This window comes from Hakea prostrata, chromosome 7 (genome assembly GCF_041222555.1).
Source record: "Hakea prostrata isolate BN-2017 chromosome 7, UWA_Hpros_2, whole genome shotgun sequence".
NCBI classification, from domain to species: domain Eukaryota; kingdom Viridiplantae; phylum Streptophyta; class Magnoliopsida; order Proteales; family Proteaceae; genus Hakea; species Hakea prostrata.
Genome location: NC_142606.1, coordinates 38,487,434 through 38,511,790, shown reverse-complemented (window position 1 = coordinate 38,511,790; position 24,357 = coordinate 38,487,434). Strand labels below are relative to the sequence as shown.

The window sequence follows — 24,357 nt, the reverse complement described above, 5'->3', positions numbered from 1 at the left end:
TAGGTGATAAAGCGATGGGAAGACAGCTGAATATGGGAAGTTATCGTAACCCTACCTTCAAAAGCTATGTTGAGGGTAACTTCACCAACAACCATGACTTTTCAACAAGGTCTCGTTCAAGTTCAAGGGAAATTTTCAAGGGGCAATCAAATAACATGGGTTGGACTGAAGGGGGTTTTTCTAACTTCTCTTTTATGTCTTGCTACGAAGACTCTTTATGGAAAGGTTATTGGAGATCGTGTTGAGCACATCTTGGAAATTTGCAAAAGATTGGTGGAGCTCTGGGTGCCTCTGGGAGCTGTTGATATTTCTTTAATTGGCAAAGCTGGTTTCTGAGCTATCTTTGCCTCTGAACTCAATAGAAATGAGGTTTTATCTATGTCACCATGGAGGGTGGATAGATTGTTGTTGCAATTGGCATTGATGCTGATTCTTGAAAACAAACACAAGGGGTTTTTGCCTCCGATTGCGGTGTGGGTGCAGATGAGGGACATTCAAGTAGATTGTTTTGATTATGGGCTTATTTTGAAGTTTGTAAGCAAACTTGGGAAAGTGGTGGAGGTACAAATGGGTGTGGAAGCTTTGAAGATGCCAGAAGGTTCAACACGAATTAAGATAACGCATAACCTTAATCACCCTATTAGACTCTATGCCCAACTGAAGAGTTGTAGAGAAGAGTGGGTGCATGTTCAACTTAAATATGAATTGCATTTTATCTGTGACGATTGTGGGAAGATTAACCATTCCTCAAATCGGTGTCCTTTAGAGGAAAGTGATGGTAAGAATCAATCATGCTAGGAGAAATTTATCAAAATCTTATTATTCAGCCAATCAAAGTGGGAAGTACTCGAGTTTTATCAACATTGTGTTTGGAAAATCTCTTTGTGATCCCTATGATGGTGAGTAGGGAAGCTGTTGGGGAACGTTGTGGCAAAGGTGTGGTTGCTCGTGGCAATAGAATGCTTATTCATGAACACCATCCAAAGTCTAATAGTTCACTTGGGGAGAAAAGTGTTATTGGAATATGTAAAGGCCAAAAGATTCAGAAAAACAAAAATGTGGAGGGTTTGAAGAAGAAGGAAGAGGTAGTGATGGATGTGAAGAAGATGGAGGGTGGCAATGAAAGACTAAAGGGGCCAATCCCTTGTGCGAAACAGGATGAAGTTGTGCTAAGGAATAGGAAGTGCTAAAAGGGAATGAGGTGGTAAGAAATAATGTGATGGGGCTGTTGTTGTAGGATGAAGAGGTTCCTATCAATCTCGGGTGTAATTTGGATGACTCACAAACTGATGTTAACATCAACGTCGAAATGGTCAGGTTGGATAAGAACATGTTGTTATAGTCAACTGGAGGAGATGAACTCGAGAAAGAGTGTAAAGGAAAACAAAAAATGGAGATCGGAGAGGAGAAGGTGGCGAGGGAAGAAACAATACAATACGTGGAGATGAAACACAAATGCTGAAGAAGCTACAATTGGCTTTGGATCGTATTGAGCAGCTAGAGAGGGTGACAATCCACTCTCTAAACATGCAATTTGTTACTTTGGTGTCCAAATGTGACTGCCCTAAAAATGAGAAGACAAGCAGTGAGACTGAGAAGGACCACAAGATGCCTATAGTTGATGCTCAAACTCAAACAGATGAAGTTGATGCTCAAATTCAAATCAATGGAGGTACCTGGATGGAGGATAGGGTGGATGAACAATCCATTATCACTGTTCCAACCACTCGCAAACGCCGTAGAACATCGCCGGATTTCATGCAACTACCACCTCTTGATCGCTTCAATCTTTTCTTTGATTCATTGATGTTGGAGTCCATAGGTTCCAATACTCTGTTTTGGGCTACTTGGGGATCCATGGAAGCACGTTATCTCCTTAACCCTCACCCTATTATACCAATACAACAAATGGCTCCAAATCAACAAGGTCCTCAAGTTGTGTTTCAGAATGTGGTTGTGGAACCGTGGGTTGGCATCCCCCAGGTCTTCCCATACCATAAATACTTTGAGTTCTTTGATTTCTGCATAGTTCTCTTTATTTATATACTTGCAATCTTGATGAGCTTGTTAAATAGACTTCATCCCATAACCAGAAATAGGTTTTTGCTTGATGCGTTTATGTTTTTCAAGTACTATTTGAATGTTTGTTTACTAGGTGTAGGATTTGGTGTAATCTAATACTTCCTTTCCTTTTCTGTTCTTAATTATTATCTTCTATAAATTTATCTGTTTTCGAGCTGCGTGTTTATCTTGGGGAGATTGGTGGTGGAAGAAAGTCACTAGGTTCTGGAATTTATGTTATAATGAGGATTTTGGCTTGGAATGTGAGAGGTATCAATGGTAATTTTACACAGCGGTGCTTAGGGAAAATTTTCAAGAAACATAAGCCTGAATTAGTATTCCTGTGCGAAACAAAATGCTGAGATCATCAAATGCTAGTTCATGGAAAGAGGAAACTTTTTGATGGATTTTACATGGTTAAAAATGAGACCAGCTGAGGTACTAAAGGGTTAAAGGGAGGTTTGTTGGTCTTAGCATCGTCTGGTTTTCAAACTCAGTTGATATATTCTAATCCATCAGTCATTATAATTTTATGCGAGCTGAGTGATTGTCCCGTTGTGGTGGTGTTCATTTACGCCCCCCCCCCAAATATCATGACCACAAAATGTTTTGGTCTCTCTTAGCTTCTATATTATAGTCGATTAATGAACCATTTGTCATCATATGGAGGATTTGAATGAACTATTGGAGGCTAAAGACAAAGTAGGTGGTACCATTAAACCGTCGTGTGCTCTCTCGGCCTTGAAAGCAATCATTCATGACGATCGAAAACCTTTTTGAGCTTGTGACACTAGGGTGTCCATACACATGGACTAACAGACAAAATCCGCCAAATCTAGTTAGAGAAAAGGTAGATAGGGTTTTTTTCCTCTTTGAAGTGGGTTAGTAGTTTTCCGAACCGCAGATAATAAAATTACCGGCGACTGGTTTTGACCACAATCCTTTGATCCTAGAACCAGTGGCGATACCAATTCGAGGCTGAAAGCTCTTTCATTTTCAAAATTCTTGGTTTTCTCATCCTAACTTCTCTTCTAATTTTCAGTATGCTTGGGAAGAAAACCATTGTTGCTCTTTTCCTGGAAAGCTGTCAAATATGTCTCGTTTCTTGCGACATTGGAATAATTCAGTATTTATTCAATATTTGCTAGAGTGGATAATTTGTTTCATAGAACTGCTCTTGAAATCGATGTGATGGAGCATGAGGTGACCCCGGATTGGGATTTTATATATCAAAAGAAACAAATGCTTGATTGGGCCCTAAAAGCTGAAGAAATATTTTGGTTTCAGAAATCGCAAGGTAAGTATATCTCTAATGGGGATCAAAATACGAGATTTTATCATCTTTCTAGCAAGATTAATCTCCACCAAAGGCGGATTGATTCAATTGAAGCTAATGGTAGGCTATATTCTAATCCAAGGGATATTGCGGGGGTTTTTGCTAAGCATATGAAAAAACTTTACCAATCCCTGGATTCCTTGGATCCCGAGTTTGTGAAATGCCTCTTCCCACCCATTGAAGGGACTCTTGGTGGTATCTCGACAATTCCGGATCATCAAGAGGTAAAAATGCAGTCTTTTCCCTAGGACCTTTTAAAGCACCAAGGGTGGATGGGTTTAATGCCTCTTTTTTTCATAAATTATGGGAGTTGATTAAAGAGAAGGTGGTTAATTTTGTAAAGTCTTTCTTCTCAGAAGGTTGTTTACCCCAAGGAGTTAACCATACCCCTTTATGTTTTATCCCCAAGAAGGATGAGGCAAAGGTAGTCTCAGACTATAGACCTATTAGTCTGTGTAATGTGTCTTATAAAATCATTGCAAAAATTTTGGTTAAAAGACTGAAACCCTTTCTTCCCAATATTATAAAGTATTGTGTTTTGAGATGGTAGCTAACATCATTCACCAACAAAGTCGAACTTGGAAGGAGGACACAATTAAAAGGTATTTTTTTCCATTTGAAGCTGAAGCAATTCTTAGTATACCTTTAGCTCTTTTTTCTTCTCAAGATACTCAAATTTGAGGTGCAAGGAAGGATGACAGGTTCTTTGTTAAATTAGCCTATAAGTTGCTTGAAAATATAAAAGAAACAGAAGATTATAGAGTTTCATCATCATCAAAGGTGCATAATTGGGAAGAGATGAATTTAGTAAATTGAATGGATATTTGGGAGTGTAAAACTCTAACAAAAGTGAAGAACTTCCTGTGGAGAGTTTGTAATGATTGTCTAGTTATCTCTAAGGAGCTGAGTAAAAGAGGTATGAAAGTGGACGAGCTTTTTGGTGCATGTGGTAAGGAAGGAGAAAGTATTACTCACACACTTATTCATTGTGAATTTGCTAAAGCAGTGTGGTATGGGTTGAGCCCGTTAACATGGAGAAGCTCACAAAAGGAATTTACAACAATGGCCAAATGGATGAAGACTTGGGCTGATTTACAAAAATCAGAAAAGAAAGAAGGGGGAAAAGTGAAGAGCCTAATATCTTTCATTTTATGGTCCTTGTGGAATGCTCGAAACTCAAGGGTAATAGACAAGTCAAGGAAGTCACCTATTGAGGTTATGCAAATAGCGATCACAACCCATTCAAAATTCTGGTCTTTGATTACGAAGCTAAATCAAAGCGTCTCGGTTGAAATTAGAAAAACATTAGAGATAAGAGAAGAGTGGAAGCCACCTAACTATCCTTTTGTCAAGGTCAATACTGATGCAACTTGGCATCAAAAGACTAAGAAGGGTGGAATAGGGATTATCATTAGAGATTGGGAAGGTAATCTGTTGGTGGCAGCCTCAATTCTCAAATCTTTTTCATCGGTAATTGAAGGAGAGGAAGAGGCAATGTGAGCAGGTGTGCCATGGCTAACTGCTTTGAGAATGTGGAGATAATTAACATTACAAGTCCATTTTGGCCAAAAAGGAAAAACACTACAAGTTCCTCAAAGAGTATTTAGGGCCTGTTTAGTTACATGAGTCTAGAGATTTCAAATATCTAGAAATTTCAAATCTATAGATTTCAAATATGTGGAGTCATAATTTATGAAATTAACTGTTTGGTTAACCGAATATGTGGAATGAAATCAGTGGATTCATCTGTGATTTTCGTGAATGCGCAAATGTTTAGCATTTTTATAGTGGAGATGAAATCTCTGGATTTCACTCTATACCCATAAATTTACAGATTCACGTTTTTAGTGTAAAAAGATGATGGATTCTGGTAAAGTGACATTAGCACTGTGACATGCTAACAATGAAGAAAGACTAGAAAATTAAATCAAAGTTAGCATGTCACAGTGTTGATGTCACTTTACCAGAATCATGATAGGCTTGGGTAATGAGAGAACACTCAAAGTCCAAGAGGAACGTTGAAGACGATGTCACTTTACCAGAATCATGATAGGCTTGGGTAATGAGAGAACACTCAAAGTCCAAGAGGAACGTTGAAGACGACCAAAGTACAAGATTCAACTTACTATCATTATTCTCTACGCTTTGAGAACCCTCTCAAAGCCTTCTATTGTTGCCTAGACAAGCCGGGGATGGGGATATTAATATGCCTCAAACGAAATTCGAACCCACGACTTCTTCACTAAGAAGTGTTGGTTTTAACCACTAGAACAGATCTGTGTTGGCTGTCTTTTCTCTATTAAGTGAGGACAAGACCCCTTAATATATATTCAATTAAAAAAAAATCATAGGTTTTTTCAGAAATATCAATTTACTTTATATTCCAAATTCTTAGTGAGAAGCTGACTCAGCAGGCAGCCATAGGCTTGAAGACTTCTAATGCTGTTGTTCTAGATTATTCTGCAAGGATTTATATTTGTGTAGGTGGCTGGCTATATACACTGCACATTCTCTCTTACTAAATATAATTGACTCACACTTCTTGTTCCTACATTGTATCATGTGTTTGAAACAGTGTCTTTCCTTGTCTTCTTTCGTTCTTTGATCTTGCATCCTGGTCATGGCGTCAGTCGGAAGTGGAGCTACTAGGGGGCTAAAGGGGGGGGCATCCTTCAATTTTTTTTAAAAAAATTCATATTCTTTTTATTTTTCTCTTGATTTTCTCTTTATATGTGTGAAATACATTATTTGGACCCCGAAAAAAAATCTTCTGTTGTACACATGTCTTTCTATAGTGCACAATAGTAAACTTATGTGCTAAATAGAAGACTATGATTAAAGGTTCAATTTTGAATTAAAAAAATTCTAAATATTTTTTAAATTTTTAACTCCTTCAATTTAAAAAAAATTTTATATTCCTTTTTTTTTCTTTCTTTTGATTTTCTTTTTATATATGTGAAATACATTATTTTGCCCTGGAGAAAAATACCTTGTTGAAGGCATCTCTCTATTATGTAGAATAGTGCACTTATGTGTCAAATAGAAGACTGAGATTAAATGTTCAATTTGAATTAAAAAAATTCTAAATACTTTTTAAATTTTCTCTCAGCCACTTGTTTGGAAATGGATTGCTTTGCTGAAGCTATAAATGTTGCCCTAATTTTCTCTATTCTCTTTATGTGTCAAATAGAAAACTGAAATTAAAGGTTCTATTTTGAATTAAAAAAAATTTTAATTACTTTCTAAATTTTCTCTCAGCCGACTTGTTTAGAACTGGATTGCTTTGCTGTGTAGAGGATTTTCTTTTTTTTTTTTTTTTCTCTTTTTTAAGCTATATTGTTGCCTTACTTTTCTCTCAGCCACTTGTTAGTAAATGGCCGATTGCTTTGCTGTGCAGAGGATTTTTTTTTTTTTTGAACTAGGTGCTTTTTTTAACGCTATAAATGTTGCCCTAATTTTCTCTCAGCCACTTGTTTGTAAATGGATTGTTTTGATGTGTAAGGGATTTTAAAATTTTTTTTTTTTCAACCATTGATTTTATCCGATTTAGTCATAATCATTCATATTGGAGTTGATTGTTTTCCCCATATTTAATTAATCGACTTCAAATCTATCTTTTCCTACAATATCTCCCACAAGTTCTTCCATACTTTCTCTCTTTCAAAATGATTTTTTAAGTTTTAAATAGTACCAAATATAATCGTACGATTTAACCCTGGTTTTATTTCAATTTATTTTTGAGAATTTACCTATAATTATGTTATCTATATTTTTAGTCATTTTATTAATTTCTTATATTTTTAATGTAGGCTTTTAAATATAATAAAATAATAAAATAATAATTATTATGTACTATTACTTTATTACTAAAAAGACTCTGTTTTGTTAATGGTGGGTTAGTATAGTGGTAGCCGGATACGTATAATTTCAAGTATTAAAAAAACACCAGTACCAAAAAAAAAAAAAAACTCTGTTCTTTGTACTCCACTTCGTTCTAGGGGTGTTAAGAGAAGATTATAATTAAATCTAATAATATCAAATTTTGTGCTTATACAATTAAGAAACCTTAACATTCCAAATGCTAGGGTTATTTTTGATAACGCAGTCAAGTAAACTGAAAAACCATGGACGATCTTGCAACTTGCAAGTGTTTGGTGTCTGTGGGCAGAGATGGAACTTTAGAGGGAGATTATCTGGAGCTAATAAGGTGTGCTACTGCAGAACCCTCAGTTGAAGTGAAGTGCATTGGAATTTATTTATTTATTTATTTTTTTAAGAATTACTTCATTAGTGTGAAACTGAACCATGGGATTTTGATTAGACATTGTAGAACCCGCATAAATTTGATTTTTTTTTTTCTTCCTGCAATCTTTGTAACAAACTGATCTCGCACTGTATATTTTACTCTTCATTCCCCCAATGAGTTTTGAGATTATGCATCATACTTTGATCACTGTGATAACTTTCACTTTTATTTTGTTTCTGATAATAAAAAAATTGTGTATGTCGATACAATGCCGTAACCTCAATGAATGTGGTTTTCATCTCTGTTTTTTCTGATAAGAAAAGTAGGGGACGATTCTGTAATGTGAGTGAATGTGGATTGTTGAGTGTTATTTTTAATCCCTAGCCCTAACTTTCTTTAAAGTATTATTTCTTTTTCCTGTGTGAATTTTGTGCTTGAGAGCGGAAAATTTGAGTTTTAGAATCCGATTGACATCCTGAAACTCCTTTTAACGAGTTTCAGAATCCGATCAACATCCTCGTTTTGCTTCGAGGAGAAAAACCACAGGACGAAGAACAACGCAAGCACGGAAGTAAAGGTTTTCGGTATTTGAAACTTGCGATGTTGATGCTTTTGTGAGAGACGTTGATAGTGTGAGAAGAAAGCTTCGGAGTCTGATCTGAAGTTGTACAGGCGTAATCACGTTTTTCGCAGTCAGAAACCGAAAATGAGCTTTTTGCGGTTCGACTCCTCTTGGGCCCTTCACTGGCCACTTTGAGAATTTATCCGGTGTCCATGGAGAGCAACTACAGAGCCACCCAATGTACTCTGCAGCTATGCCATTAGCTCCTGGAATGCATACTTTACAGGTTTTATCAGGTGTTCCTGTCCCTGGAGTGGAGTTCCTAATGATGCCGTATCAGCACCAGTATTTCATGGAAACACAATCATCTCTTCCTTACATGTAGCCACAGCAAATGGGCCGCTTGCCTCTTACTTCGCGGCATATGGAAGAAGTGAGGTATTGTAGGTTGCATCAACTCTACCTGTATTTGAAACAGCTTCGGAATCAGGGATCAATGCAAACAAATGTGAATGCAGCAGTTGGCCTAATGACTATGGCCTTAATCCAATTCTATACGGTTCTGAGGAAGACTGATGGCCAAGTGGCATATTTTCCTAATTCAGTAGTGATGGGTTTACTTCAAAGTAGGGTTGGCCTTTCGTGTACAGTGAATAGAGGAAGAGAATTTGAAATCCTCTTAGAAATTTCTAAGTAGATCGTGGACTCTACTTGGGCTTATGTGAACAACCGTCATGACATATGGGAGCACTTCTATGTTTACTTGATTTGTCCCTCTATTAGAGCAGATATGGCTGCTTAAAATTTTCGGGCAAATTCGTGCAGATAAGGTACTTCCACTCTCTTATTGATTAGTTGTTAATCATATTCGTTTCGTTTTATGGAATGATTTTACGAAAGAAATCTTATGTGTTATGTTGCTCCGAATCAAGAATGCAAAATCAATTGATAGAATTTTTTGTGAACTCAATCAATTCTAGAAAATTGGTTGTGGTAAAGAAATTAAAGGTACATTGAAAAACCTAAACTGAAGTTTTCTGTTTTATTTCTAAATGCCATGATTATAATCAATTTTTTATACATTTTTTATTTTGACCTGATCAGAATCAATTGATCAGATATTTGTGGGAATTCGACTGTTGATCAGAATTTGTGATAATTCGGTCAATTTTCTGAAAGATGAATGTATTGAGATGGGAATTGTCCCTTTTATATTTTCTCCTTCAATTTCTTTTATATTTTTTTATATAAAGAAAATTGGTTATGAAATCTAGAATATGATTTCTCTTCTATAGCTGGGTTTGTTAGCTGATCAAAGCCCCTTCTTGTAGTTTATATGCCTAGTATATTAGATGGGTAACATTTGATTGAAAAACCTCAAATTGAACCCTTAAGCCATGAAATTTGAAATAGGAGACCCATCTTGTTTGGGTTGCTATTTATTCTACGTTTCTATTGTTAATATACAAAAAGAAAGGATTCGATTAAAGTGAACAAAGTGATGGCTTTATCATTATCGAAATCTAGAAAGAAACTGCCACTTACTCTCTTCTGTCAAGAATATTTAAAAAAAAAAAAAAAAAAGGGAGGGGAAGAGAGAGAACACCTGAATGGAGATATGCATCCAATTAGAGACCTTCATTGGGTCTAAAATCAATGCAAGAAAGAGACAATAGAATTTGGATGAAAGAAGTCTAAATTTGTTCTATATAACACTAATGTGTTTTTGATTCAGTCTTATGATTCTTGTGTCGTTGATTTTTGGTCTTGTAAATAAAAAGGACATGTCTTTAAATTTTTGTTACATATCAAGTGATTCATATCAGTTTTACAATTTTGTGGATTTTGATAGAGTGAATGATATGGACAAAGAGTATATTAATTATAAAACCTACATGAACAAACTTGAAGGGTATGTCATAAAAGGTTTCGAACATAGAGACTATAAATTAATTAGTCTTTTGATCTTAAATAAGCACCATAAATTATGGCACAAAAATTTGACAAAATAAGTAAAGAGCTTTGTGTTTTAAACGAGTAACTCTGATAAATGCCTTTACATATAAGTCTGTGTTGAATAAGGTCATAATTATTTGCTTATATGTAGACGACATGTTAATTCTTGATTCTAATCATTTTGTAGTGAATAACATCAAAGAAACCTTAGTTAAAGAATTTGACATGACTGATCTTGGTGTTGTAGACACCAAACTTAGCATGAAAGTAAGTTTTTCTGGGCAAGGAATTACCCTTAACCAATTTAATTTTTCTTCAACCCGATATTGTCCGCTTTGGTAAAGCCTCACGGTTTTTACGCATGAGGTTTACCAAGGTGGACAATATCGGGTTGGAGAAAAATTAAATTGTTCCTTGCCAATTTAGCTATATTGAAAAACTATTTTCTAGATGGAGATACAGTGGATGCAAACTAGTAAAGACATCATATGATTATAACAAAAGCTTGTACTGAATGATGGTAAAGCTGTGAATTAGTTAGATCATTCTAAACTGATTGGTAGTCTCTTATATGCAATAAGTTACATTAAGTCGGACATAGCCTATACAGTCAGCATGCTAAGTTGATTCACTAGTAATCCTATTAAAGAGCACTAGGTTGCCTTTACAAGGCTAATGAGATACCTTAAGGGTACTTTAAACTATGTTCTTCTCTAAATTAAATATCCTCAAATTTTGAAAGGATAATTCTAATGCATTTTATTACTCAGAAATAATAACAGCAAATCTACTGGTGATTATTTTTACCCTAGGTGAAGTGGCTATTGAAAATAAATCCAAGAGATGAACTTGTATTGTTTTGAGTTCTTTTTTTTCATAGAATCATAATTATATTCTCTAGCCTTAGTAGGAGATAAGGCAGAGAGTCGATAAAAGATATGATCCTAGGTATTCCTTTGATTAACTTAAAGATTTGTTTTGTGATAATCAAGCAACAACAATGATAGCTAATATCTCACTCTTTAATGGTAAGAGGAGACAAATTAGGCTAATGCAGGTTGTGCTGAATTATCTAATAGACCAAGAAGTGATCACTTTAGTTGATATGTGATCAATATAGAACGTGGCAGATGTTCTTATGAAGGGATTGAAATACAAATTGAACATTCAAAATTGTAGGGGAAATGGGTATAAAGACCATATAGGTAGGTCTTAATCCAAAATTCTATGTTATTTTGAATTGTTTCGAATAAGATCTAGCCATTGATAGCATTTATTACAATTTACATATTTCAGATAATTTTGTAAGATTGTGGAGTATAAAGTTTTGTGAAGTCATTCCACATTGATGATGTAGCAACCTTTATATGAAGCTTAATTACCTTATTATTCCAAAACAAGAAATATGGAAATTGTTAATATGTTTCAATGATGTTATTGTTATCTTTATATCATTCCACATCTGATGATATGTCTTCCATAGAAAGATTTGTCATTCCAAATTTGATGATAAAATCGATAACTATGTTGGACAAGATGACTATAACATTCCAAATAGAAATATGGAATGGCTTTTTGTAAAAGAAACCATTTAGATCTTGTTCTTGTATAGAAACTTGATGAGAATGCGAATGATTTTCAGTCATCATGTGGGTTGTACTTAGTTTTTTTTATTGAACTAGATACTTATGCAAATAATTGAATTTATATGTTATGAAATTCATATTTTGGTAAATTTGCAATGGATGGCGAAAATGGAGGAGCGATTCCAATCCTCTGGCTTGGTGGAAAGATTTACTTGACAAGTAAAATCAATCAAAGCTATTATGATGGATCTCGACAGGGATGATTCACTTTATGAGTAAATCGTTCAAGGATGCAAGGAACAATTGTATTGTTCTTTGTGAGAATAAGTAATTCACTTCCAAGAAGAACTTATAATTAGATTGGGTTTAGATTTGTTCTAAAACTCATGTTTTGATTCAAAGTGTTCTTTTGGATTATATTGAATAGAGCAAATTGCACTGACACCCCAAAATGAAGGCTTTAAAGCACTGACACCCCACTTTTTGTTTAAAAAACACTGACACCCCAATTCATTAAACATGGTAGTCCATTCCGTTAGTGAAACTGTTAACTCATTATTATTTTTTTTTAAATTCCAAAAATGCCCATATCAAAACCTGAGAAAAAAAAAAGGGGGCCAAATCTATTCTCTTTCCTCACTCGGTTATCCGCTTCACCTCCCCACCTTCAGTTCCGGCAGTGCCAGCGACGCCGCCACCGCGATTACTGCCTCTGGACTAGATGAATCGGCAGAAAGCAGAATTTTGCAAGGGTTCATAAAGCTAGAAGGAAAACATTCAAGAAACTAGAATAGTTTCAATAATCAGGATGCGCAGGGTGTAACACCTAATACCTTGAGAAAACAAAACTGAAGAATTCAAAGCATAACATCAATATTCAATTCAATGGTAGACTTAATCATCCAAAAACGTAGAAATCTGAATTCCAACATGGAGAGAACCAAAGGTAAGTTAGAATGTTAGGGTTAAAGGAGGGCTTCTCAGCGGCGATAATATGGTTTGCTGAGGTAGGAATCCAGCGAAGAATGGAAGGCCAGGACCATCTCGATGTTGCTACATCAACCTTGCCTATGTCCTCCGCCATCTTTGCCACCAAGCTTGAACACCTTCGACTTATAATATTTGATAGCAAGACATCGGCGGCAACAGAGGGAATGAGAGAGATTTAATCGGTGGCTTTCGTGCACTAAAAGCTTGTTGGGTCGAACCAAATCTGAGTGAGATTGAAAAATCCCATTAATATTTTTGCCTTTTGAACTCTTTAGGCTTTATGGTCTTCTAGTCTAGAGGCAGTAATCGTGGTTGCGGCGTTGCTGGCACTGGCGGAATTGAAGGCGGAGAAGTGAAGCAGTGGAGAACCGAATGAGGAGAGAGAATATATTTGATCTTTATGAACCCTAGCTTTGCAATTCTGCTTTATGCCCATTCATCTAGTCCAGAGGCGGTAATCGTGGTGGCGGCGTCGCTGGCACTGCCGGAATGGAAGGTGGGGAGGTGAAGTGGATAACCGAGTGAGGAAAGAGAATAGATTTGGCCCTTTTTTTTCCTCAGGTTTTGATATGGGCATTTTTGGAATTTTAAAAAAAATAATGAGTTAACGGTTTCACTAACGGAATGGACTAACATGTTTAATGAACTGGGGTGTCAGTGTTTTTTAAACAAAAAGTGGGGTGTTAGTGCTTTAAAGCCTCCATTTTGGGGTGTCAGTGCAATTTGCTCTATTGAATATTATTCTCTTTTGGAAAGTTATGAATGATTCTGGATTGAATTTGAACATTACATTCCTGGGACTAACACTAGAGCCATATGTAGAACATAGGAGGAGATTGTTGAGGTATCTGAATCATACTCAAATATGATTGAGGTATTTGAGTTATACCCAACGTATGTTCTAATGCAGGCCATCGGATCAGTTACGATCTAACGGTGTAATGGGCCTTTGTGGGAGAGTCCAACTAACCGTAGAACCTAGTGTTGGTCTATAAATACTAGCTGGAAGCAATGGTCTGGGTATTCCAATTTAGATACTCAGGGTGTAATGCTTTAAGCAACCTTGTGCTTGAACCCTAACCTTGACAATTTTCAACTGTCTTCTTTCTCTCCTTAGAGTTTAACCATGTGCTAGAAGGGGTGGTGGGAAGGAACCTGTTACATGAACAGCTTTGTGTTGTTAGTAAATAGGCTGCACAACTTTCTTATTCCTCTGAGTACTTGTTAAAGCATCGGCACTGAGTTATAGGTTTCTAGTATAATGAACGTAGAATGTTACTGTAACTGTTTCCAATTAATATCAGAAAGTCTTGTAAGTTCTATTAAGTGCAGTTGCTGCTGATGGGAATGAACTGTTGCAGATGAAGCTTCACAAATCCTGGAGGTTATGGGCCTTTTATATGGATTTGGTGGAGAGCGTTGTAACTTTGGAATCCACGCTTGCTGCATATGAATGGATACTTGATCTTAGGATAGCCACTCCACAAATCATAATAAACTATGCTTTGCTTTTGGAGGTTGGTATCTTTTACTGTGTTTTTGGTAGTTGCTATGTGTACCTTCATATTTTGTTTTTGCCAACGGATTACCTATAAAATAATTATACATTTCAATTCTGTAGGAGCAAAAATACTTTGAGGATGCATTCAAAGTATATGAAAGAGGCGTTCAGATATTTTAAGTATCCACATGTCAAGAATATTTGGGTCACATATGTTACCAAAGTTGTCAGCCAGTATAAAAGTACGAAGCTGGAACCGGCAAGAGAGTTGTTTGAACAAGCTATTGAAAAGGTATGTTCCTTGTCCTGCTCTGGTAATTTCTTGGGTGTTGCAACCATTCATTTTATCAGTTGCTTGTTCAAGTTTAGCATTGATGTAAAGCCTTTTTAGATTTTTTTTCCTCTTTTATCAAGGAATTGGTTTACTATCTACAGTTGTAAAACCACAATTGCCATTATCTAGTGTTTTCTTTGATTTTGCATGAAATCCTATTCCAAAAAATGGCCTGTTTTGAAGTAACTTGTATAGCCATAAGCCTCCAATAAAACAGGGTTCCTGCAGAGACGGCTAGAGTCAACATCTTACATCAGAGGTGACGCATCCCTTTCAGTAAGATATGGCAATGACAGTCAACCACCAGCTTATAACTACCTACAGCACTACTCTGATAATTAGTGATTACAAACACTCTAGAATTCAGTATTGGCAGAAGAGCATATGGGATCTGGCTTCCAAGTTTCAATACCTATGTGGGGAAGTAATCGGAAGGGGGCCAACCATAGGCAGGTTTTACAAACACCCCAGTCATTCCATGAATTGCTCGAGACCTATGGTTTTGGCATATTTTGGATTTATTGAAAAGCCATACTTGTGGCATTACAAGAGGATTTGAGAAGACATTTATACTTGGTATTTACTTGATATTACCCTTCATCAGTGCTTGAACAGTGCTGAAGAGTTGGCCTTCATAGCAAAATGGAAGTATGAGAAATCTTCTTCATTTTATTATGTGCCACTGAATTACTCTCATGTGCTGCTCAAATCCAGCTACTTTATTTTCTGTTTCATTAAGATCACTTGGTTGTGATTTTTTTTTCCTTTTTTGTACTTTCAAAGGCAGAGTAGCTTTCATCAGTCAACATGTCAAGTACTAAGTATTTTGGGAACCAGATAAACCTGTTTCATCAGTTCAAAAAGAGAAACGTTTTGTTGGAGACTTGGATTATCTTTACTCTTTCCAGGCTTCCTTCACAGGTGTTGGCACATACACAAGATACATACATATGGCCAAGGTTGAAAGTAACAGTATTGCCTATCTGAGTATTTACGAGTTGGATATTTTAAGAGACACATTGTATCATATGGTGCAAAAAAAGTGTGGAAATGTTTAAAATGAACATGGAAATCTACTTTTGGAATGAAAAGCAATATAAATAACAAGTATCATGCACAAACACTAAGATAAAGAATAATATATGACCAAACAAGTACATTAAATTGATATTTTTATTAAAGATAAGGTTGTTTCTCACATGTTATGATAGTTTATAGCCATGGAGATCATTGGATCATGTTCTACAGCTCCTCATGTTGTTTTTTAGTTCTCAGTATGAAAACCAAGATTAAATGGAAGGTTTTAGACTCTTGGTCATGAGTTTTCCTTCATTTTCCTGTTAATATAGGAGTTGTATCAAATCTGAGTGAAAATGGCTTTTCTAGGTGATGTATCAATAGTTGCTATATTCATCAAGCCATAATGGCCGATATGTACTAGTGAACTCTATACTGAATGTATTGATATGATCAAGATGTATCAGTTGTACTGGCCTGTATTGGCAATGAATAATACTAAAAACAAAAGAATTGGTTTTGTTTCTCTTGCAAGCTCTCTGTTTTATCATATTAATTGTCAATTTGTTTCTATCTTTTAAGAATTGGCTTTTAGATGGTATCATGTTTTCCATTCTAACTGAAACTCTATGTCAAGCCTCATTATCTACAATATGCAAAATTCGAGAGCAGTGCAGTCCAGCAAAGCACGCAATGGAGGTTTATGATCAAGCTGCAAAGGCTGTGCCAGATAATGAGAAAATGGGCATGTATGAAATGTACATTGAACGTGCAGCTGAGTTTTTTGGTGTTCCAAAAACAATGGAGATATATGAGGTTTGTTCAGTTCTCCTTTTAACTTTTTGCGATATGTTTTATAAATGTCTTGCTTGCAGTTTATATGCTCATACTATCTTATAACAAATTAAGGAAAACTGTGTTCATGTTAACTTTTGATAATGGGGAATTCTTGATTAGCCACTTGTTAAGTTTTTTATGGTGTGTCTCGATGGTCTGGTTTCCCATTCATGTAATTTCTCCCCTTGACTTTTTGGTGGCCCTGTTTCTAAAATGGAGACTCTTACAACCAGTTTTTCAAAGCCTCATCATGATCCCATGCAACATTAGACTGGGGCATTGGGGTGCCATGTTGCCAGATCCTTGTTCCCTCTTTAGGTTCTTATATCCTGCTGAGTTCCTTTAGTTTTCTTTTTCCTCCCTAAGAATAAGAATATTCCTTTGAAGACCAAAAATAGGTGAAATTTCTGATTGAACTTCAAATCATCCTGCCAGGGGGGGGGGGGGGGGAGGGTTGGATTGTTATTTATGTATTTGTACATGCTTATGTTAAGCTTCCTTCTGATTCTCTGTTAATGCAGCAAGCCATAGGACCTGGTGTCCCGGATTTTTATTCATGTATTTGTACATGCTTATGTTAAGTTTCTTTCTGATTCTCTGTTAATGCAGCAAGCCAGAGAATCTGGTCTCCCGGACAAAGATGTAAAGACCATGTGCATGAAGTATGCTGAACTAGAGAAGCGCTTAGGAAAAATTATACGGGCTCGTTCAATCTACCAATTTGCATCCCAGTTTGCAGATCCACGATCTGATGCTGATTTCTGGAAAATATGGCATGACTTTGAGGTTCACCATGGAAATGAAGACACCTTCAGAGAGATGCTATGCATCAAGCACAGTCTTGCCGCCAGCTATAGCCAGGTGAGTTTGACTTTTAAAATGAACATAATATTTAGTATGATCCCTGTATTTTAGCTAGAAAATGACCAGCTGTTAGGAGATCTGATTATGGGGTTGAGACCCATCACCCAGCTATAATATAAAGATCACCATTATCTAGTTAGTCCATAGATGTTAATGCAGGGTTGTTCAATTGGTAAGACCAACACTTTTAGTGAAGAGGTCGTTGGTTGACTCTTGCTGGTGGCTTATGTAACATAGGGGTGCAAGTTTGGCCCTGGCGGCCCTGACCCGCCCTAAGCCCGCCCTGAGCCCGAATAGGCTTGCAATTTTGGCCCGGGGTTGGGCCATTTCGCCCCGACGGCCGGCGGGCCGGTTACTCTCCCCGCCCCCCATCCCGGCCCGTCCCGTTTTTGCCGCCCGCCCCGTTTTGGCCCTTCTTGCCCCGTTTTGGCCCCGATTTTGGCCCGTCTTGGCCTGCCTTGGCCCGTCTTGCCGTCTTGGCCCCGCCGGCCCCGTTTTGGCCCGTCTGCCCCGCCGGCCCCGTTTTGGCCTTGTCTTGCCCGCCCCGTTTTGGCCCCGCCCCGGCCCCGTCCTGCCCCGTTTTGGCCCCGATCTTGGCCCTTCCCGCCCCGTTTTGGCCCCGTCTTGCCTTGTATTAGCCCCGATCCGACCCCGTCCGGCCTTGTTTGGTCGCTTTGGCCCTCCCCCCTGGGTTTTGTTCTTGTGGTCTTGCCGTGTCTTTTGCTGATCTGTTTTGTAGTTAATTGTTTACTTCATTACTATGTATAGCATCTTTTGTTTTGGCCCGTCTTGACCCTATTTTGGCTCTTCTTTATTTTTGCGTGATCTTTACTATGTACTAGTTTTACCCCGTCTTCATCTACTTGTTGGTCTTGTTTTGACATTTAGTCACTTTGATCATATTATACTATATTCCTTTTTATATTTTTTAGGTATTTTATTTTTCCACAGTCATTTTAGTTCATATATTGTTTTGTTTTTTGACTAGGCGAGTATATATTATAATAATCTATTACTGTTAATATCTAACAAATCTATCCCCCTTCTCATCTGATATCTAACAATCTATGTGTATTTCTTTTTTATTAAAACATATATCTATGTTTGTAACTAAACATCATTTTCTTTACTATGTCTCTTTTTTTGTTAAATACTAAATTATTGTTGATTTACTTGTTACAGGTTTTGAATATGATTTTTTGTATTGAATAAGATATCTTTATTGAATGTTGTGATGACATCCTACCTCGGCTGTTCTGCTTTGGATATTTTCATTTATCGTTCCTTTGTTCGTCTCTGTTTTTGTTTACGGTTTGTGTGCATTCTCATTTGCTTGCTTTCATATGCCTCGGGGGGGGGGGGGAGAGAGAGTTTGGGGGGCTTGTTTGGAGGGGGGGTTGGGGGGCTTGTTTGGTGGTTTCTTTGTCTTGGCTGTTTTGGTTGGTATCTTTTCTTTTTCCCTTCGGCTTCATTTCCATTTTTCATCGAATGCTTCCCTGTTTGGTTTTCTTTTCTCTCTATGGGTATTGTTTCTTTGTATGTTTTGGTTTTTGTTGACATCTTTACTATTTTATTTTCGCGGTTTGGTTTGTTTTTTACTTTAATATGTATTTTATTCTCGCCTTCATTTGATATTTCGACCAAGATTGGCCATTAGCTGGGTTGCCTTGGGTCGGGCCAATCGGGGCCTGGAGGGCCATGGGCCAATCGCTGGGAGGGCTCGGGGCTTCGGGGGGCCCCCATCCCGCCCGGCCCTTGGGCCTTGGGCGGGTGGGCTTGGCTTGGCCCCGGGGCTTGGGCCGGGGCTTCTTGGCCCCGCTGGCCGCGGGTGGGCTCTTTCCTGGGCTGGGCTTGGGTTGCGCCCGGCCGCCGGCCCGTTGGCCCTATGTAACATCCCCATCCCTATGCATAGAAAGTGCCCTTGTACCCCAAAAAAATTAATAATAAATAATTAGTCCATAGACATATTGTGGAGTGTAATGCTATATTTTTTTTCTTGCTCCCAACAAAGAAAATGTATTTGGCAATTTAGGGTTATACAGTCTTGTTGATTCTGTCCTAAAAGTTCTCTTAGTTGGCTCAGAACAGTGAGTTTTGTTCTGGTCCCTGCATGCCGTGAGTAACGTTGTAATGTTTGGAGAGGTTTTAGCTCTTGAACAATAAGTTTGTTCTGCTCGCTGCATGCTGTGAATACTGTTATATTGTTTAGAGAGCTTTTAACCTGTATTGTTTAGGTGACAAATTTACTGATTCTGAACTTTTCTTGTTTCTCTCCTAAATTTCTTCTTGCAGATGCTTTTTATCCTCCCAGAACATATGATGCAGAAATATCAGAAATTGAACCTTGAGGAAACTGTGGACACACTGAAGCGTGCTGGAGTCGCTGAAGATGAAATGGCTGCTCTACAAAAGAGTTGGCCCCTGCAGCAATCAATGCAGCTGCTAAGGACAGTGACAGAAAAGTGGGTTTTGTCGGTGCTGATCCAAACTCCGGATGGAGGGAGGAATGTAACTGCAGATAATGAAGAAATAGAATTGCTGGAGGACAGTGACACAGAGAATGGAGTTGAATTTGGCAAAAAACCTGTTCCAGATGTAATTTTTGGGGAATTTAGACTCCATCATCATTCTCTGAGGGAGGAACCTGATCAAATTGGTGCACTTGAGAGGGTAAAGAGGCAGAGACGGGCATAGCATCAGGTGGTTCTAACCTCCCTATGGTTATGGTAATTGATGAATCAACCCCTTTTCAAATATCTGGCAATGCCAGCAGCAAGGGATAGGAATTCAGGTGTGAATGCTCCTTGGCCAGTGCTGATACAGTAAGCTCCAGGATGGGATGCAGCTCAGAAACCAAGATTTTAGCTTGGTCCCTATGTTCTAATCTTTTGTTGTTCTCTACAAGGTTCTAGTAAGTTTGGGTGTATGGGGTGCAATTGCTATTGTCGGATTGACTGGTTTCCTGACATGATGTAGATGATATAAATCTGTAAAAAAAAGACTTTAAGTTTTTGGGGGATTTAGCAAAAATGGAGGGAGGGAGGGGGGGGGGGCTTTTCAAATCCTTTCTGTGTCTTTATTTTTCATACAGTGAGTTCTTTAATTTTTACATATTATAAAGTTTCGTGAGTTCTTTATTTTGTATATATTAGAAAGTTTTGTATGTTTTCATGAGGATTTCATCTTACATACAATTTTACAATTTTTTACTGAAGTTACATTTGCTGCGCAAATTTCTACTGATTCACTCGAGTCTAAATAATGAAATTAGCCTCTATTTTCTTGCCTTACATAGTGGGATAATAAGGTTTCTCGCATAAATAATGAAATTTTGCCTCTATTTTCTTGCCTGAAAAACAACAAAGGCTCTTCGGTTTGGGGTAGGGGAACAAAAAAGCAAAAAAAAATAAGAGAAAACAAGAGGAAAGGAGTGATTCAGTGTGACCACTCAACATGCTCCTAAGTACACGACTTCGATAAATCAACACTTGGGAAGATCAGATGGTGGGGGAGGTAGCTTTTGATTAGGGAGCTTGCCATCTAAAACAATCCAAGCCATCCTCAAGCCCCAACTAGTATGAACCTCCAAATGACAGTGCATAAACCAAACACCTATTCACATGCACAAAATGGAGAGTAGAGAAGTTAAGTCAATAACCAATCAATAAACTATAATTATTAAATCAATGGAGAAAGCGAATGGCAATCCAATACGATGCCTCATGCCATTACATGGCCTACGTTATTTGCAAGTGTGGCTAACGCACCTGGATTATCTGCGAGGAAGCGAATGGCAACCCAACCACCAGAAGGCACACCTACAGTGTTTCTCTCAATAGGATCTACAAGATTGAAGTTGTTTGGGTCTTTATTTGAGTTAAAGTTACCAAATCCTTGCCCTACCACAAAGAAGTTGAAGCCATGGAGATGAAGAGGGTGGCTTTCAGCACCTAGTATACTAGTATCTTGCATTATTAGCTCCACACTAGTGTTGAAAGGTAGCACCACCAACTTAGTGCCATTGTTCACCATTGTGTTGTTTGGTGGCGTACCAGTATAATTGAAATGAATAGGGCTTGTGGTGGGAAAATCTGTTGTATAGACACCTTTTGATTGCCCAAAGAAATGGGCTTGGAGGAGTGCTGTGGTTGGGAGTACAAATGTGAAATTATTCATTGAAGCTGCAAACTTGGTCCTATTACTAGGGCCTTGACAGACTTGGTTCTTTGGGCATGGGGTTGTCCCAAGACTAATTGTGAAGAAGAATCGTTTATCTACAGTTTGTGGGACTTTGGCAGGGAACTGGGCCGTGGCCAAGCTACGAAGTTTATTGGCAAAATTGGTAGCAAAGGAAGTGTCATTAAGGGTTGGAAGTGTTGCCTTGAAGACCTGAAGCTTCTTCATTGATCCCACAGAGGATGTTAAGGGGGATTCATACTCGAGTAACCCTATTGTAGTGGAGTTATCAAAGGTGCCAAGTCCTGTGACATAAGGTCTTGCAGCCATAAAGAATGTTGCATTGGGGTAATGTGGTTTGGTTTTGAGTAGAACATTTGTGGTTTGTCCAGGAGCAATTAGAATAGTATCTGTCTTAAAAGGTTTCACATAAACTGCATCAGCTTCAACAACTGTGACGTTGTGATTTGCTATGCTAAAGAAGAGCTCTTCGTTCAGTGCTGCATTGATTAAACGCAGGAGATATGTTTTTCCAGGCTTCACTTTCAGCTTGAATGTATCTGATAAAATAATTATATAGAAAGGTTAATTTTGATGATCAGCTTCAACAGGAAAAGGAATCCAAATAGCTCAATAAAAATTGTATCATGTAGCTGTTTGGTACCCTTAGCAGAGCAGTTGTAGGAGAGTCCAGGGAGTCCATTGATAGTATAGGCATCGGACACATTGGGTCCCCCTCCAGTCTTCATTGCTTGATTGATCACTGCTTCAGTGTCCACATTCCACCATTCTCCTGGAAACTCAAAACACCAACTTCATAAAGGGACTATAATACTGTTGTAACCAACCTTAATTACAACAAGATTTCCTTAAGCAAGAGTAGTTAGCATAAACTTAGTAAAATAAAAAGCTTTAATTGGGTTTTGTAGATGATTACCAAAGATGAGTGGGACTTCCTTGTATGGTTTGGTGAATGGGTAAGGAACACTGCGTTTGGGGAGTATAATGATGGGTCCATAGACCGTGGACCTGAGCCATGAGACATGAGCATGCCAAAAGAGAGTTCCTCTTTGTCCAACAATGGTGAATTTGTATACATAAGACTGCCCAGTCTGTATGGGACACTGAGTCACATAACCTGGGCCATCTGCCCATGCACTCTGAAGCTGTCGAATTCCATGCCTGAGACATGGGAGAGCAGGCATGCAAAAGGTTTAATATAGAAAACCCATTAATAATCTATATAAACAGAAGTTAATTAAGCACATTAGTCAATTAATTAGCTTTGCATGCATTACCAATGAATACTTATATTGTTCTGGACATGGTTAACCACCCTAATAAGAAGCTGGTCACCCTCTCTTGCTACAATGCGAGGCCCAGGGAACTGTCCATTAACAGTCACAATGCTCTTCGTGTGGCAAAGCCTTGTTACGTTCTGCAACTCGATCTACAAAAATGGAAACCAATATTATAATTACAAAGACTCAAGATAGAGCAGAAAAGTTGTTTAGGTATAGAGGCATCGTATATAATACATACATCAAATGTGTATTTCCGAGTTATGCTTGCATTAACTCCAATGCAGAAGAGCTCTAAAACAAGCAGCAAAGTGAGCAATGAAGGGATGAAAGCTTTCACAGAAGCTGATAATGGGAGCATAGAACCACCCATCTCTCTCTCTCTCTCTCTCTCTCTCTCTCTCTCCAAAGCTGATCAGGACTTCACTCTCAATGTGATCGATGAGAATAGAGAGTGAGGTTTGTTTGTTGGTCTTATAAGGAAGTTGTTGTTGGGCAGTCAGTAAACCAACCATCAAGCTTAAGAGTGGTGTCAAAGTCAAAAATATTATATAAATTTGACCATCTTTCATTATCTGTCAAGGCTTAGCATTTTGGGAAAGAGAGATCTTCATCTTAAAGGCATAACGTAGCCGGTATGAGCTGAGAAGGCTTCAATTAACTTGTCCAACTTGGTTCCTTGTGATCAACGCAATATCAAGCAGACAGTGTTCGTAACAGGGACGTTCTACTGTTCACCGATGTTGTTGTTATCTGTTGTTGTTAAACAGAAAACTAGGAAGCTTTGGTTGGGGGTATAGGCAATGCCAAGCAACGCATGAAAGTCTGTTTTGTAGGGACATGGTGGTCAGGCCCCCAGATTAACCCATTCTGGTTCATTTTTAGTTCTGTTGGAATCATGACTAGCATGTATTAATGCAAGTTATAATGAAATCTGAGTTCCTAACCAACCTGGGTGCCTCAAAAACCAAATGCAGACCAGGTTTGTAGTTAAGCAACTCCCCTTGAAGAAGCTACAGCTGCACCAAACCATTTGAGATTGATTTATCAAGAAAATTTCAGATGTTTAATTTGTGGGTTGTTCTAGCATTTAGAACTGATTAATATTCCTAGACACTTCTTTGGTCTGAAGACTTAGGCTAGTGACCATGACCCGGGTTGATTGGTCAGCACTCAAATACATTCTTTTTATAGTGTAATAAGTTTCTAGATCATAAGCAAATGATGGCCCACTTTGGAGTAAATTATGGAATTAATTATGAAAAATTTATTTATAAAATATTATTATTATACAACCTTGCAAGTTGCAATAGCTAAGGCCAAAACAAATTGCTGGCATATATATTTCGATAAAAACAAATTGTTGTTATATCACCATATGTTGGATTTCACTACGAAAAAAAATTTACCTTATGGTAGGTTTAACAACCAAAATCAACTTTCATACCTTCCTTCTTTGGTTATTGAAGTGTGAGTTACTACCAAGGTAAAACAAACCATTACAAGAAGATTTACATTTTCTACTATGCTCTCATGGAAGTTGGTTCAAGAATTCTTAATATTTATTTAATATATATGGATTTAAATATG

At 37.6% G+C, this 24,357-nt stretch overlaps 1 protein-coding gene and 1 pseudogene across 1 annotated transcript; one reads left to right on the top strand and one right to left on the bottom strand.

Moving 5' to 3' along the window:
• Positions 1 to 1,455: 1,455 nt before the first annotated feature.
• LOC149011066 (uncharacterized) lies at positions 1,456 to 20,248 on the top strand (annotated as a pseudogene).
• Positions 20,249 to 20,566: 318 nt separating this feature from the next.
• LOC149011065 (laccase-17-like) lies at positions 20,567 to 23,151 on the bottom strand. Its single transcript, XM_089161236.1, has 6 exons — positions 23,009 to 23,151; positions 22,765 to 22,916; positions 22,404 to 22,648; positions 22,131 to 22,259; positions 21,058 to 22,026; positions 20,567 to 20,902 (listed from the first exon to the last, which is right to left on the bottom strand). The coding sequence occupies exons 1-6, from the start codon at positions 23,138 to 23,140 to the stop codon at positions 20,772 to 20,774; spliced, it is 1,758 nt and encodes a 585-aa protein (XP_089017362.1). The 5' UTR covers positions 23,141 to 23,151; the 3' UTR covers positions 20,567 to 20,771.
• Positions 23,152 to 24,357: the final 1,206 nt, after the last annotated feature.

What these genes read in the sequence shown, in the direction of transcription:
- LOC149011065 (XM_089161236.1), bottom strand. Translation starts at nt 23,140, where the DNA reads ATGGGTGGTTCTATGCTCCCATTATCAGCTTCTGTGAAAGCTTTCATC. An exon ending in CTCGGAAATACACATTTGAT is followed by an intron (nt 22,917 to 23,008) that starts GTATGTATTATA and finishes CCATTTTTGTAG; the next exon opens with ATCGAGTTGCAGAACGTAAC. An exon ending in GGAAGTCCCACTCATCTTTG is followed by an intron (nt 22,260 to 22,403) that starts GTAATCATCTAC and finishes TTGAGTTTCCAG; the next exon opens with GAGAATGGTGGAATGTGGAC.